Source organism: Thunnus maccoyii, chromosome 17 (assembly GCF_910596095.1).
Source record: "Thunnus maccoyii chromosome 17, fThuMac1.1, whole genome shotgun sequence".
Lineage (NCBI taxonomy): Eukaryota > Metazoa > Chordata > Actinopteri > Scombriformes > Scombridae > Thunnus > Thunnus maccoyii.
The window spans coordinates 5884257-5900769 of NC_056549.1; the positions used below are offsets into that span (position 1 = coordinate 5884257).

Genomic DNA, 16513 nt, shown 5'->3' on the forward strand with positions numbered 1-16513 from the left:
AATATCTGATCAAGGCATCATTTGACATCATCCCCCCCTTTACCTTGTTGTGGCAGGTTCTTCTCCTCCCCTCCCTCCTCTGCTTCCTCCTGTCCAGCAGCTCCTCCCCCCATCTCCTGACTCCTCCCCTCTTCTCCTCCCCCCCTCCCCTCTCTCTCCAGCGGGCCTGGGGGGGCGGAGCCTCCTACTCGGGGCTCCAGGTGTGTCTGGATGTGAGTGGTGGAGTCTCCTCCTCCGGCCTTCCAGTGCAGGAGGCCGCTGATGAAGCCGTTGGGGCGGCTGAGCTCGGCCCAGCGCTCCTCCACCTGCTGCCACTCCTCCCCCGTCTCCTCCACCCTGATTGGCAGCTTGTCGTGCTTGCTGGCCTGTTGGGGGCGAGGCTCCGCTGGCTCCTCCTTGACAACAGCGGCTGCGTCTTTCGTCTCCTCGGTGCTGATGGCGGGTGCAGCGGGAAGGAGAAGCTCCTCCATCTCCTCCGCCGGCCTCCTCGCTATCCTCTTATCTTCCTGTGATTGGCTGTTAGACTTGGCTGGTGGCTCCTTGAGGGCCTCCTCCTCCAAGAGAGGGTCTGGGAGGGGTCCCAGCAGGGTCCGCTGACCCTCCGTTCCCACCTCGTACTCCCCTAGGATGCCGAAGATCTGGATGAGGCAGCGACGGTAAAACTCCACGATGAGCTCGAGGAAACCGGGCAGCTGCAGGAGGAGAGAACGAAAACATCTGAGACAAAGCGTCCTCACTGTGATCGACTGTTGTCTTTCATAATTAACACGGAAACAATTAAATATTATCACATAGAGAACATATTCAGTTTGATGTTTTGAACAGCGTCTTCAGTTTACAGTAACTGTGTGTGTGTGTGTGTGTATTTGTCATGACTTATGGGAACATAAACCTGTTTACAGGACATTTTGGGGACTCGCCTTCCTTTTGAGGACAAAAATCAAGTCCTCACAACGTAAATCATTAAATTTTGGGTGAAGACTTGGTTTATGGTTATGGTGATGCTTTGGTTGTGTGTCGTACCTGCGTGAGGCTGAAGGAGCCCACGGTGCTGTCGTCATACAGCAGGATGTTGATGGTGTCCAGAGCCCAGGTGCTCTCTGCTAATAGGCCAGATTTCAGTGACATCATCAGCCGCCAAGCCTCCGGGGTCCCTGATAGGACAAATTCAGAACTTCAGCTGACAGAAGGCAGTCATTAACAGTATCTCACCTGTCATGTATGTTGGTGTGATCATGTATGTTGGTGTGATCATGTATGTTGGTGTGATCATGTATGTTGGTGTGATCGTGTATGTTGGTCTGATCGTGTATGTTGGTCTGATCATGTATGTTGGTCTGATCGTGTATGTTGGTCTGACCCGTGTCCTTGGCGGTGAGCCGGCGTCGTGGCTTCAGTTTGGGAGGCGTGGCTTCGGTGCAGCCGGGGGGGAAGCTGACGTCTCTGTGGAGGGGGGGCGGGCCCTGACCGGGTGCTGGACTGGGGGCCGGCTTCTTGATGGAGGGCAGGTAAGGGGCGCTGTTGGGGGACAGGGAGCCCCCCAGGGGCCGGGGGAAAAAGGAGGGGCTGAGAGAGCGGGTCACATGGTTAGGGACGATGGGCGTGGCCTGGAAGGATGAGGGGGGTTGTCTGGAGGGGAGGGGGGGCATGGACGGGGAGGAAGAGGAGGCGGATGAGGAGTGGGGGGGGTACGGTGGCTGGCGCTGCCCTGGGTGACTGGGTGGCCACTGGCTGTCCTGGGGGGCCCTGCCCTCCTGGTCGTCCCCTCGGCCCATGCCGGGGTAGGGGGGCCCCTGGCCCTGCCGGCTGTATGGGAAGCCCATATCTGTCCTGGGGTGCCACATGTTGGCCTGTGGCCCCTCTCCGGGTCCACTGGACACCGCCGGAGCTCCTGGGCCCATCACGCTGTGCTGCGGGGGGCCCTGGCGTTCTCGGTTGTATGGATACGGGTACTGGCCCTGGACCGGCCGCCGCTCAGGGCCCATGTAGCCAGCTCCTCCTCCCCCGAAGGGGCCAAACATGTCGGGCTGCTGGGAGGCGAACTGCTGCACGCCGAACGCCTCGCCTTCATGACGCTTAGCGGGCGGATACATCGCCTCCATCGGACGCTTGTAGCCCTGCAGACAAACAGTGAAGACAAACACTTTCTTAGGCCGCTAGTCTTGTTATCTTCCTCATTTATCGATATAAGAACTCTTCCTCTTATTGGTTAGTGTTAGTGTAGCCAGATTGTGGCTTCCTTAACTAATATTGGAGGGACGACCAATCACAGAGCTCCCTGACATATTTCACCTCGCTACTAGCTAAAGTACGTCCTGATAGGGCGAGACGCAGAGCTACTTTTCTGCACTGGTGATGTTGGGAAAGTTCATTTTGACTTAGAAACATTTAGATTTTATGTTAAATGATTTAGAGAATATAAATAAATATACAATTATAAGTATTGTTCAGCTACTGTCTTGTAAAGTCGGACGTGTCGCACTCACCTGCTGCTGAGAGTACAGGGGCTGATGGGAACCGTAGGCCATGTTGTGAGGAAACTGCTGCCCGAAGCCGTCGTGTCCGTGCCTGAAGAGATGGAGAGACGTCAGAAAAAAAACTATATTCAAACTTTATTTATACTCCACAACTCAGAAAACAAAACTAAACAAACTTGAAAAACACATTTCTTCTCTCCCGGCTCATCTCTTACCTCTGATGGGGGTATCTGTTGGCGGGATACATGCCGACTTCGTTTCCAGAGGGACCCATGCTGTTCTGCCCTCCTCCCTCCGGCCCCATCGCATGGTCCGGTCTGTAGGACACAAACGCACACAGGAACTTAAAGAAACGGTTCATTACTTTTAGATATAGATACAGATATAGAGTTTAGAAGTGGGAGGATTATTCAGGCAACACGACTTCTCATATAAACTCTACCTGCTTTCCAAATCTCTCAGAGGAAGGAAAATAAAGTTTTGTCTTGAAAAAATCAGCTTTAAGTTGCAGAAAGAATTTCTAAAACACAGCGACTCATTTTCAACTGAGCACTTCTTACATTTACAGTCTTGATTGACATCAGAGTCTACTTTGAACTTCAAGTCCTCAGTGTGAGTATCTTACCTCCGCTCAAAGCCGGGGCCGTAGGGGTACTGGGGCCTGGGGCCCATCCCTGTCAGGGGCCCCGAGGGCGGCCCGCGGGGGTACATGTCCTGCATGGCACCGCTGGGCATCTGGCCAGGACCAAAGGCCTCGCCGGGTCCTGGACCTGAAGAGGGAGAGGGAAGAAGAGATGACTTCATTTGGTGCAAATTAAAAATGAGTATTTTCTTTTCTCTTGTCCTTTTTTTCTGATTTTGTGTTTCTGTGTTAGTTTATTAGTTTCTGGTACAAACTATCAGTGTTAATTATTAATGTGCGGTGAGTTCTTTCTGTTTGTTACCAGTAGTTTGTATTGTTTTGCCTGGAGGACGTTATATGTATATATATTATATGTGAGGATGATATGATGTGATTCAGGTTGTACTGTGTTGATTCCCCTTTCCCTCCTCGTCTATTTATGTTTAAAAATAATTTAAAAAAAAGTTTTATTAGCATGTTTTCTTATTAATACACTACTTTTATTTTTAATTTGTGACCTTTTTATTTTTAATCTTTTTCGTCTTCACCTGTAAATGTTTTATCTTCTTCATGTTTAGTCGATGTGTAGTAAATTTATGAGACTTACTACACTCACAAGTGCGTCACCACATTACGATTATGTAATTTTAAAATGCTACTGCGGTCGATCTCTTTGCAGTAAGTTTTAAATGTCTGTTGGCTCATTTTCACAGAAATGCAGTGAAACATCGGCTGCCTGGAAGAAAGAAACTCAATCTAAAACCTGATGTAGAAAACGCTCAGCGGTGATGTAACATTCATGCAATATGAGTTCAACTAAAAACTGAAAAACCTTCTTCAACCCTGATATGAACCTGACAGTAAGACGGTTCAGGCTTTGACCACCAGGGAGCAGCAGAGTTCAGTCATTCCCAGTGACTGAACAATGAAGGAAACTGGAACTGAAACTGGTACTTTACTGGCCAGAGCAGAGAACTGCTGGTTTTCTACTGGCTCCTTTTATATATTTATGGTTGACTCACTACAAGTACTGTTATTTTCAGGATAAGATACACCAGGGATCAGCAATAAAGTTCAACTATGGGCCACTTCTTTCAGGATTTTTCATTGTGGGGCCGTTAACCACCACAGTGGAACCGAGCTTCTATTTTTTGTTTGTTCATTTTTATTTTTCCCCATTTGTAACTGAGGGCTAAAGGAGTAACAGCTTCATTTAACACTAATTGGGCTCATACAGTGAATATATGAACTGGCAAAAAAAAAAGGCATCAACACAACATTCAAAGACCGCCATCTATTTGTCTCTTTATAAGGACAAATCTGTTCAAATAGGCTGAAGTTGTGGAATTAAAACAATGTTAGATTCACTCTGGGGGGTTGGAGGGACAACCAATCACAGAGCTGGGGGGCCACATATTTTTTCTGGAGGGCCGGAATTGGCCTGAGGACCACTATTTGCCAACCACTGTGTTAAGACTATTCAGAAAAGCCATCATTTGACATACGAGTGGGACTTTACATGTTTTATCACCGTTTTAAAAATGTTAAACACACTTTATATAGAAAAAAAACTGATGAACCACAGAAATAGAGAGAATATTAACAAGACAGCAGCTGAGATTCGTGTTTTATTTTTTGGCCAACTCACTGAATTAATGTTAATAAACTACGGTGAGTACATTTGCAGGTGAAAGATGTTCTTGTAGCCAGTAAAATCAAATAGTCACAGACATAAACTTTAATTTCCTACAGGTTGTTAAGACAGTATTAATTACGGAATTTATGATTTAAATCACAGCACTTGTGACATGAAAACTGAACTAATTATAAGTGTTTATTCATTTACAGTACTTGTCAACAATTCAACTTCTCCTATGAATACATATTTTATATTATTACAACTGTGTTTTACTGTTTCTCTGTTTATGCAGCAGCAAACGCTTCTGAGTGTCCACAGGAGGACAGATTATAGCTTACATTATAGTGTGTTACATACAATTTATTAACTATCTATATACTGATTATTCGTGATAAATAGTTGAGGTATAAAGTATTAATGATTCTCTTTACTGAACTAATGATTTCCACTCTTCTTCAGGAAAAGAAAACAACGTTCTTCATTTCTTAATAAAGGGTTTCATACGTACACATTTAAAGTTTGTTGTGTAAAATGTTTATAACCTGCGTTCTGGAAACAACAGGACATTCAGCATTTTGTGTTTATGGCATACTCACCCTTCCTCTGTCCTCCAAACGGGTCTTTGTTGGCGTCGTACTGCATCCTCATTGAGGGGTCTGCAGGACCTCCTCCCTGCTGGTAGGGGGTGCCGCCGGGTCCCGGGCCTCGCTTGTTGTGGAAGGCTGGATCGCTTCCTTCAGAGAACGGGTCCTGGACGCTCACTCCTCCCATGTTCCTGAACATAAACCACAGCAGAAACATTCAGACAACATTCAGACAACGTGCACAGAACAAAATTAGAGGGTTTTTTTATGCTGAGAGTTTCACTCCCTCAGGATTTTGAAACCTAATCGCAGAATTTCCAGATACATGAAGGTCACTGTGGACATTGATTTCCATGCCGATATTTTTTCTGCAGTGCTGAAAAATTTGCACTGTAGACTAGGGCTGCAACTAACATTACCAATTAATCTATTGATTATTTTCTGAAGTAACTGATTATCTGTGCGGTCTGTAAAATGTCAGCAAATTGTAAAATGTCCATTACAAGTTCCCAGAGCCCATCGTGACTTTTCAAAATGTCTGGTCCAAAACTAGAGCTGCAACTAGCTATTATTTTCATTATTGATTAATCTGTCAATTATATTCTCGATTAATCGATTAGTTGTTTGGTTCAGAAAATGTCACAAAATGGTGAAAAATATAAACCACGGTGACGTCCACAATTTAAAGATATTCAGTTTTAGTCATAGAGGACTAAAGAATCCAGAAAATATTCACGTTTGAGAAGCTGGAATCAAAGAATTTTTAAAAAATGACTCCAAATGATTAATCGATTACCAAAATAGTTCACTATTAATTTAATAGTTGGCAACTAATCAATTAATCAACTAATAGTTGCAGCTCTATGACAGGTGTTTTGCCTGTGACATGCAGATTCAGTATTGTACTGACAAGCTTTCTCTTGGGTTTCTAAAACAACAGCTGTGTGCACAGCAGGGATGCAGAAAACATGCTGCAGTGTTATAAAAGCTTATTTATGAACATATTCATTATTTTGAAATAAGGCAACTTGATGGGAACCATTAAAATTACTGTTTAGAGGTAAACTAATATGTGTCACTCCGCCTCATGTTTCCATTTTATACCCACATTAATTCTTATCCTAAAAATCTGAATAGTTTTGTCCCTCTGGGTGTCTCATCTGTGTTTATTTTAGATGCGGTGTGCCACAAGGCTCGACCATGGGTCCTCTACAGTTTAGTTTATATGTGCTAATTTTAGAGCAAGCATGATATTACTGCCAGTTGTTGATATGCAGATGACATTCATCTTTATATCTCTGTCAAACGAGCTCAAATATATTTACTTTGACTTTTGTATGAACTGTATCTCTGACATCAGACTGCAGAGTTTGTATCTTTTTCAAACTGAACCAAGATACATCAGAAAATGTAGTAATAAGAGAGAAAGGACAAAGAGATAAAGATATGTGTTCCTGTGCTGGTAAGTGACTCCAGAATTAATCATTCAGATTGACCAGATGAATGTGAGATTTCGGCCTCTCCCTTACCTGTTTCCAGGCTGTGGGCCCATCTGGCTGTGGGGGGTGGAGGCTGGAGTCGGGGGCTTCAGGTCTCCGGGGGCCTCAGTCAGGGAGCTGCTGCTGGACTGAGGGGTGTTGGGGCCCTGCAGGGAGCCCGAATTGGCTGCAGAGACACAGACCAGACAGAAAACCTGCTGAGAACAATGGTTACGTGTCATCATGTAATTTTACGCCGCAGTTATTCAGACATGCCTAAAAATAAGAAATAAGCGGATGCAATATTAAACAACTGGAAGAACTTTTGCAACAGGATGGTTATTTCTTGTGGGGTCCACTTTCTTTCCCCCATCCTTCTAGGGACCAACAACTTCCTGGAGACCAGCAGACTAGATCATAACTGCAGCATTATCCTGCTGTACAAAAACAGAAAGCAGTAACTACAGAAACAGAGGTTTTTTATTTATTTTTTTAATTTATATAGCAAAACAAACTCAATAACTAAGATGTTTGATGTTAAATATAAGTTTTTACAATTACACAAAACAAGAAATTACAATTACTGTGTAAACTACCTTTAGCAAAGGCTATCCCACCAGCTAGCCTTGAAGAATAGGTTCACAATTTTTTTAAGTCTGTCTTAAAACAACAGTCAGGTGCCCATCAAATTCCCTCTTTGTGTTTCCTTGTTGAGCTGCGGTGGAAGTATAGTAACAAAAAGAGGAACTCTGGCACTAAAAAGACTGTAACGTTGAAAGATATCTACTTGATTCGACTCATTTGGACGCTGAAGCTTCATATTAGCTTCAGATAAACTTTTAAATACATTTGTTGCACAGAAGGAGGACTGTGGGTTTTGTCCTTCATCACTTCCATTGTAAGTGCATTATGAAGGGATCTTCTAATGGTCAGTATGAACAAGAGGAATGATTACAGCAAGAAAAACATGTTTCAGTGTTTATTTGGGCTCCTGACTGTTGTTTTAAGACACACTTGAAGAATTGTGAACCGTCCTTTAACTGGCCAGAGTGCGGTCATTGAAGTTTGGTTTCAACATGCATTTATTTTCTCTTCCTCAAAAAAACACATTTCATTTTCATATGGTAAGATGTAAAAAAAAGTTAAAAATATGTTTTTAAATGTGTGTGTAAATTACATTTGGAATACCAATGGAAATAAGGAACTACGCTGCACACAGCATTTTTAAAATCAGACTTAAAATATTGTTAAAATCTATTCAGATATGAACTCATGACTGATGTTTTTACAGATCGACTCTTAACGTGTTTATAGTGTTTTATACTTGTGTGACTGTAGCGTTTGTTTAGGATTGTCGGGACAGAGATGTGATACATTTTCTCCACTGTCTTCTCCGGTTTCATATACTTTCTGTAATAAAACATCTAAAAGCAGAAATCTTATCATCAGATGGGGGACGCTGGGACAAAGTCTTAATAAATGGGGGTCAGTGGTCTAATTTGGATCAGGTTAAAGGGTTCTTGATGTAAACTAAGTTTGAGAGCCGCTGCTGTACAGTATGTGTTCAGACAGAGGGAGAGGGAGGGAGGTATCGTGGGAATTTAGGTCAGATTGAGGTCACTGGTGTTTATATTCACACTCTCCTCCCCCGCCTGACAACTCACTCTGCTTCTCAGTTACATAATCAGCGTTGTGTGTGTGTGTGTGTGTGTGTGTGTGTGTGTGTGTGTGTGTGTGTGTGTGTGTGTGTGTGTGTGTGTGTGTGTGTGATGAAGGGATTCCTACCGGTGGCAATCTGACATCATTAAAGCCCCTTTTTCACACAGTGAATCTGTAACGCTGCTGGCTTTGTGACATTCAGAGGTGTCTTTTTACATTAATGCTCCTTGAAGCTTTATTAAAACATTACAGGATATTTACAGAAAAAGCCACAGCGCTTCGTGATATTTGTCAAAGGAAACGCTGTCACTGTTGCAATGTATTAATACAAACGAAGAAGAAGAGTTCTCGGTTCTCTCGCAGGCTGCATCACTGACAGGTTTTAAAACTTATTTTGATGTCGAAGCCTTAATTAATGATCATCATGAGCGTGAGCAATGTTCGCCTCCTCTTCTCACAGTAAATGCATTTGTATTTTCTCATCAGTTTCTAGTTTACAGGCTTCTGCTTCCTGTTTTATAACGTCAACGTAATGATTAGACATTAAATTTGGGATGTTAATGTAAGTCCTATCTGCTCACATGCAATATGTGTTTTACTGGATATGAATGACGGATGGAAATTGAAAGCAAAGAGGGGGAAGGCAACTGGTTTTCTTCTCATACCTTTGTTTTCCTGCATCGTGACGGTAAAAAAATAATTTTTACAGATTGCTTTGAATTGAGAAGAAACTCCCTGCTAATGTAAAATGGGTCATTGACAGCTTTTCCTGGTTTATTTAAGTAAGACATTTATTACAGTTATCTTAATAGTATTTATATAGTAATTGTAGTCTTTATGTTAATGTGACACATTCAGTTCAGATTGTTGAGAACAGGTTACAGGTTCGACCTCATCAGATCGATGTGATGACTTTTAAGGGCTTTTATTCAAACATTAGACGACATGTAAAACTGCCAGAACATTTATAGTCACATATTCAACCACAAACACACTTCCCATTTTTGGGGACCAACTGTGTTTTGGTGACTTTATGAGGACCAGTCTTTCCAGTCGTCACACATGCCTGAAAAAAAAAAACATTCAACCCCAGCTGTTGAACATAAATATTATTTCAAATCTAAATGTGAGAGAACTTTTGCACCGTTTTTTTGTCACTTGTGGGGACACGTTCTTGTTTTTAGTACTTGTGGAGACCACATTCATACACTTCTTGTTTTTAGTACTTGTGGCTTCCACCTTAAATATACTTCCAGTTTTTGGTGCCTGTGTGGTACATCTTATTACAATGACTGTTTTTAGTACTTGTGGGGACCATCTTAATACACTTCTTGTTCTTTGTGCTTGTGGAGTCCACCTTCATATATTTCTTGTTTTTAGTACTTGTTGGGTCCACTGCTGGCTGTCTGACATTCAGAGGTGTCTTTTACATTAATGCTGCTTGCAGCTTTGTTAAGCATGATGAGATATTTACAGAAAGAGCCACAATGCTTGGTGATATTTGTCAGCTGGTCCACTGCTGGAAAACTGTGGAGAGTTAGAAAGTATTAATACCAACGAGGAGGAGTCCACCTCAATACACTTCCAGTTTTTAGTACCTGTAAACAGGAGTAAGAACATTGTACCAAAACCCCACACAGGGTTCTTGAGAGTCATTTTGTGCAGTTGTTAAGGACTAAAAGAGAACAGGAGATTCCTTACCTGGGGAGGGAGGCTGGACTTTGGTCTGGGGTGATGGACGTTTCTTAGCGTCTCCTGCGGGCCCCAGGCCCTCAGGTGGAGGCTCCTCCCCTCGCTCCACCTTACACTCGTAGGCGAACAGGTACTGGATGTACTGCTTCTTCAGAGAGCTGGCAGAGCTGCTGGACGTCCCCACGTTCAACAGGGACGACAACTCCCTCCACTTCTTGTTCTTATTCACCTGATGAAGAATGAAAGAATAAATTTATGGACTAAATTCATCCACAAACCCACTGAAAATTAGACAGAGAGGCAACAAAACAGCTGTAGCCTTAGAATTAGTGTAGCAACAAACAATTATTTCCATTATTTTGTGTATCAAATGTTAGTAAATGGTGAAAAATGCCCACCAAATTGCCCACAACCCAAAGTGAGATATTCAAATTGCAAATTGTTTTCATTGAGCAACAGTCCACAAATATATAGTTTATAGTGATATAAAACAGAGAGAAGTAGCAATCGTTAGTTAAAGTTCTAGTATTTCATTTTTGTTGACTAAAACTAACAATAATCAAATGACTCAAATGTGGCAAAAACAAATATATATTTTTGTAAATACACTAGATAAGGTCCAAAAGTTTTATTTAAAAAAATGAAGGAAAACAGGGAGGAGAGAAGGAGATGAAGGAGAAAGTGAAGGAGGATAAAATGAAAAAGTTTTCCAGATATCTCACCATGGCCAGCCCTCCGATCTCTCTGACAGACAGGTAGAGTCTGCAGAGGTCCAGCGGCTTCTTGCCGACAGCGGGGAGGTTTGGGACGGGCGTCCCCCTCTCCTCCATGAAGGACAGGTAGCGATCCACCCACAGCCGCCGCTCCGGCTCGGAGCCCATCTCATACAGCCGAGTGATCTTCTCGTTGGTCATGGTGGCCACGCTGGGCTTCTGGAGAGACCGAGACACGGAGACCACAGTCAGTTTGAGTTTATCGATCGAAACACAAGAGAAGACGGCACGATACGACCAAAAACCACCCATTATGCCACTTCAAAGGAAGGTTTTCATCATGTCACAGCCAGCGTGGGGAAAAAAAAAAAAAACAGTTTACCAACCAACCAGAGGTTTGACCACACTTATCCCAGCTGAACAGAGTCACACAGAAACCAACAGTCAAGAGCTTGAAACATGGAGGACGACAGTCAGAGAGACTTTCTCATTTAGGTCAGCAACTAAGTAACAATTTTCATTTTCTCGATTCCCTGCTTGGTCTATAAAATGTTGAGAAAAATGCCCACATGATGCCTTCAGTTTGCTTGAGCAACAGTCCAAAACCTTAAAATATTCATATATGTGGAAGAAAAACAGGAAATCCTCACATTTAAGAAGCTGGAACCAGAGAATATTTGGCATTTTTGCTTGAAAAACGACTGGAACGATTATTAAAATACATTTACCGAGTACACCTGTGCAACCTAACGCAGTCCAACACAGCAGCTCTGCCATGAATTCTTTTACAAAGCCAAAGAAAATGTCGACGCTTCGTAAAAGTTGAATTTATGGCAGAGCTGTTGTATTGGATTGCATTACATTGTATAACAGCCACTATTACCGTACTTAATTTAATATTGTGATATATACACACACACTCACTGAGCACTTTCTTTGGAGCACCTGTTCAATCTAATGCGATCCAACACAACAGCTCCGCCATAAATTCAACTTTTACGAAGTTTATACAGTTTTTGTTGACGCTGTCAGAAAGGTGATAATTCTGCTTTATGATTATTAACAAGGTCGTAGTGGGTGGTGGTGGTGGTGGTGCACACCTTATCTGCTGCAGCCGTAGTCACGCTTTCGCAGCCACTTAACTCTGAAAGTATGATTTGCATTGTGGACAAATTTATAACAAGTAAACTGGAAAGTCACCCTGGAAAAACCCACAGACTCCTGTACATTTAATTTAAGAAAAAAAACTTACTACAGTGTCTTTATTTTTAAATGTAGGATTTGAAAAATGAGACTCTGTAACCACAATTTAAAAACAGCAGACATGTTGTAAATATTTCCTCTAAATTGTTACCCTTCAGGAGGCAGTTTAAAATATGAAGATTGTGTTTTCTGGACAAAAGAATACTGATAAGAAATGTTGGGCGCACACAGACCAGGAGCCAATCTTCAGCCGCGGACAGAACCAAGCAGAGGCCTTAACATCAATTTTCTCCTGCAAAACAATGATTATATACAACCCACATAAGTGACGGCTTCTTCCTGTTTTGACTCTCGAACGCGACCTTCCCTTCACCAGTCGGAGAGCTCAGAGTAGCTTCGCTGTTGTCATCAAGCTTCAATCTGAGTGACAATGTTTGTCAAGTTGATTTTCTTTGCTGCCAACGTTAATTTAACACAGATGAATGAATGAGACTGACACAAGCTCTGGTGTGTTTGTGCCCAGTGTGAATATTTTCTGGTTTCTTCAGTCTTCTTTGACAGTAAACTGAATATCTTTGGGTTGTGGACTGTTGCTCGGAACAAAAAAAGAAATTTTAGGTTGCATCTTGGGCTTTAGGAAACAGTGATCAGCATTTTTCTGACATTTTATACACCGAAAGTCTAACTGAAAAAAGTAATTGACAAATAAATCAATAAAGGAAATAATCTTTAACATTTCTGAATGTTTTTCTTCTGCACAGACGGGGATCATATCAAACTCCAAGTCTGTCATGAGAAAGTTATTTTGGACATTTACAACCTCAAAAACCTTAAAAGGATGCATTCAGTTTTTCATGTCTGTCTTAAAACAACAGTCAGGAGCCCAAATGAACAGTGAAACATGTTTTTCTTGCTGTAATCATTCCTCCTGTTGAAGCTAATATGAAGCTCCAGCATCCAAATGAATCAAATCTAGTAGATATCTTTCAAATTACAGTCTTTTTAGTGCCAAAGTCCCTCTTTTTGTTACTATACTTCCACAGCAGCTCAACAGGGAAACACTGTCCGAGGAAACACAAAGAGGGAATTTGATGCTAAAAAGACTGTAAATGTGTCAGATATCCACTTGATATGACTAACTCAGACTGCTGAAGCCTCATTTAAGCTTCACATCAACTTTTAAATGATTGTGTGGACACACTGTGGATTTTGGCTTCCATCACTTATATTGAAAGCACATTTGAAGGATCTTTTAATGGTCAGTATGAACAGGAGGAATGATTACAGCCTCTTTCACTGTTCATATGGACTCCTGACTGCTGGTTTAAGACACACCTGGAAAAATTGTGAACCGTCCTTCAAAACCTCAAATACACCATTTACAGTTTTATTCACTTTTCCTGATGCTGATAACCTTTGTCCCTTTCATCTAACAGCAGATTAAAACCTAAAAAAAAGTCTAGTTTTTAAAGATTTCGCTGCCTTTTAATAAGAAAGTCTCACAGTTAACATGTAAACAATCACATGTACAGTAGATGCAAAACATTTACAATCACACAGCAGCTTTTGGACTCTGATATTTACAAAAAAGGAAACAGAAAATAAAGACCAGATGCAAGCACATTGCTGCTTAGTCCGATGAAAACCTTGCATCTCCAAAAAAAAAAAAAATCACATTTTGTAAAATAGAGAATATCAAATTGATCAGATTGAACATCACCTGAAGAGTTTTGAGAGAGATCACTGACTTCAGGTGCATTAAATAACCGAAACAAACCATGTAAACTAGAACTGAGGCTGCAAACAAAGGAATCTGGAGTTACGAGGTTTTCACACAGCAGCAGTAATACACAGGGCTCTACGGTGACCGAAATTTGGCAAAAACTGTCAAAAAAAAGTAGCATAAAAGTCATATTTAGACACCGTAGAACCCTGAAAGATACACCAAAAAAAAAAAAAAAAAAATAAGAAAAATGGATGTTGTGCTTTTGCGGCACTTACGGGGCTGGTCGGTGTCTTGGGCCAGGCAGGGCTGCTAATGCTATCACTGTCCTCCCCGTGACAGGAGGACAGACTAGCTGAGCTGGGGGACATGGGGGAGGGGGTGGGGGGCTGGGACACACACTGAGACCTGTAGCTGTCCTGTGATACAAAACACACACATACACACACACACACACACACACACACACACAGAAATAATCCAGTGGTGAGGGGGAGTAGTCATGGCGACCAGGTAGTAAGAAAAATAATTCTTCTTTTTCAAGTTTTCATGTTTCGCAGAGCAAACACACAGCTGGACATTCACAGAGCGAACAAGCAGAAGCTCAGGAGAGCGGCGTTAGCGTTTAGCAGCTGGGAGCGCCGGAGGTCAGCTGACAGCCTCGTGACATCACACAGCAGACAGGAAGCAACCACCGGCAAGCAGGTTCACGACGTCTGACTGAGGCTGGTTAACGACGACTTAACAGCTGCTGTTTCTGGTCTGAACATCTTCATAACTCGCTGAAGAACTTTTAATAGCAGTTTACTGTTCAAATAAAATAAAACCGACCACGAGAGATGATTCTGACATGTTTCACAATATTGACATCCTACATACTTGCACTGATGGCGCCGTTTTTGTCTTGTTTTTGCACCATTTTGTCTCCGCACTGTTTTTTTCTTGTATTTGCACTGTTTTGTTTTGTCTTTGCACTATTTTGTCTCGTCGCTGCACTGTTTTGTTGTGTTGTTTCGGCACTTTAGATTACAATGCAAACATATAATCCATTCAGCAGTCATGGCTGCAGGTGTCAAGTCTCAGAAAAAACCTCCTCACACCTTTAAACTTGTTTTAAAAATTATAGATTACAGCAACATTTCTTTTTTTTTTTATTTTCACGGTATGTGTTATGTGTGGTGTTATCATATAGATACTTTGATCAATTAGTTGATCTTAATGTTGGATTAACCTCTTCTTAAATGTCATTAGGTATTTTGGACAATGGATGTCACGCCTTCATTATAAAAACAGATTAAAAACAATCACTGGCAAACAAACTTCCCTTAAAAAGCCTGAAAATGCATTAATGTTATAATAATGTTATAATATAAACTTCTGTATTTAACGTCTCAAACTTTAATTTGAAAGCGGACAGACTGTTTAAATAAACCTTAAATTAATTTATTACAGCCTTTAGTCGTTAATATAAGAGCAGAGTGAGGAGCTAAAGCAACATTTAGGACTGTTAATGATCTAAAAAAATGTTTTAAATCCCTTAAAATGACTTTATTTACATTTCACCTTGATCAGTTTAGAAAACCTTTAAGGTATAAAGGCCTCTTTCTTATAATAAATGTGAGACTAAATGAGAGTTATTGCCACAGTTCAAATGAGTGTTTTAAATCCCTTTAGTAGTTCAGAATTAAATTAAAGTCAAAGTGAAACTGTTGTGAAATTGTTGTGAACTTTAACAGCTAGCTGAACTTTTGTACTGCTCACATTTCCTCTTGTTTCACATCTATTCTGACAGCTGACACGAAAAAAAAACACACACACACACACACACACACACAAAAAAAAAACACACACACACCTAACTTATGGAGTATGAAACCATGAGCAAACTGCCTCAGCACAAAACAGAAAGTTGGAGAAATGAGCAGCAACTCGGCAATAAACTACAGACACAAAGCAGCCAGTTCTCATCCAGTGAACTCGAGTCAAAGCAGAGACAAAGTCAAGTCGTTTCGCGTAACCCTGAACGCCACACGGATCTGTGATCAAGGCCGACTCTTCACTATTGGATAATGAGGAGAGGCAAGTCAAAAGAAGGCAGCGAGGAGGAGAAGTCTGCTGAGCTGAGTGTGAACTGAACAAGAAAAACAAGAAACAAGCAGGGGAAGAAGAAGAAAAATCCAAACAGAAAGCAGCGTTGGAGGAACTGAGTCTTTATGGCAGAAACTGGTTATTTTTGGTTTCATGCAACACTTCCAAACCAGCCAAATCCAAACGCAGTAATGACAGGTGTAACGAACACCAGGCTGCTGGAAACACCTTGATCAATACTGTCGACTATAATGAAGAGAACCAACTGGGAAGATACAAAAAAAAAAAAAAAAAGCACTGGGGAATCATTTTCTTCGTGAAACCTCTCCTGGTGGGAACAATAAAAAGTTCACATGTCAACCTGAGTTACAGTTTTCTTCTACGAGTTGCTTACAAAGTCTGACAGAAGCTGTTTTTGTAATTCTCAAAATCTCTCTTTGAGTCTTGTTTACGGTCATGCCGACGTCTCTTTCTGCCATTAACCTGTTGGCTTCCCTCGTCACAGAAAGTGTGGGCAGGGTGCGAACTACGGGGGATGGAGGGGGAGATTGGCTCCTCTTTATAAGACATGAACCCCCCTGAAAACATGATCTGTGGAGTTTTGGGGGGTCTCTCTATTTTTGCCATGAATTTCT

General features: G+C 41.9%; 1 protein-coding gene across 1 annotated transcript in view; it reads right to left on the reverse strand.

The window, feature by feature from the left end:
• Positions 1–16513, reverse strand: part of arid1b (AT rich interactive domain 1B (SWI1-like)) — a 57100-nt gene that overhangs the window by 2659 nt on the left and 37928 nt on the right. Inside the window, exons 12-22 of the mRNA XM_042390096.1 lie at positions 14069–14209; positions 10874–11083; positions 10161–10380; positions 6852–6987; positions 5335–5513; positions 3103–3247; positions 2693–2794; positions 2487–2568; positions 1361–2117; positions 1024–1154; positions 100–692 (exon numbers count right to left, since the gene is read on the reverse strand). Coding sequence (XP_042246030.1) covers positions 100–692; positions 1024–1154; positions 1361–2117; positions 2487–2568; positions 2693–2794; positions 3103–3247; positions 5335–5513; positions 6852–6987; positions 10161–10380; positions 10874–11083; positions 14069–14209 — 2696 coding nt within the window. The remainder of the gene's footprint in view (positions 1–99; positions 693–1023; positions 1155–1360; positions 2118–2486; positions 2569–2692; positions 2795–3102; positions 3248–5334; positions 5514–6851; positions 6988–10160; positions 10381–10873; positions 11084–14068; positions 14210–16513) is intronic.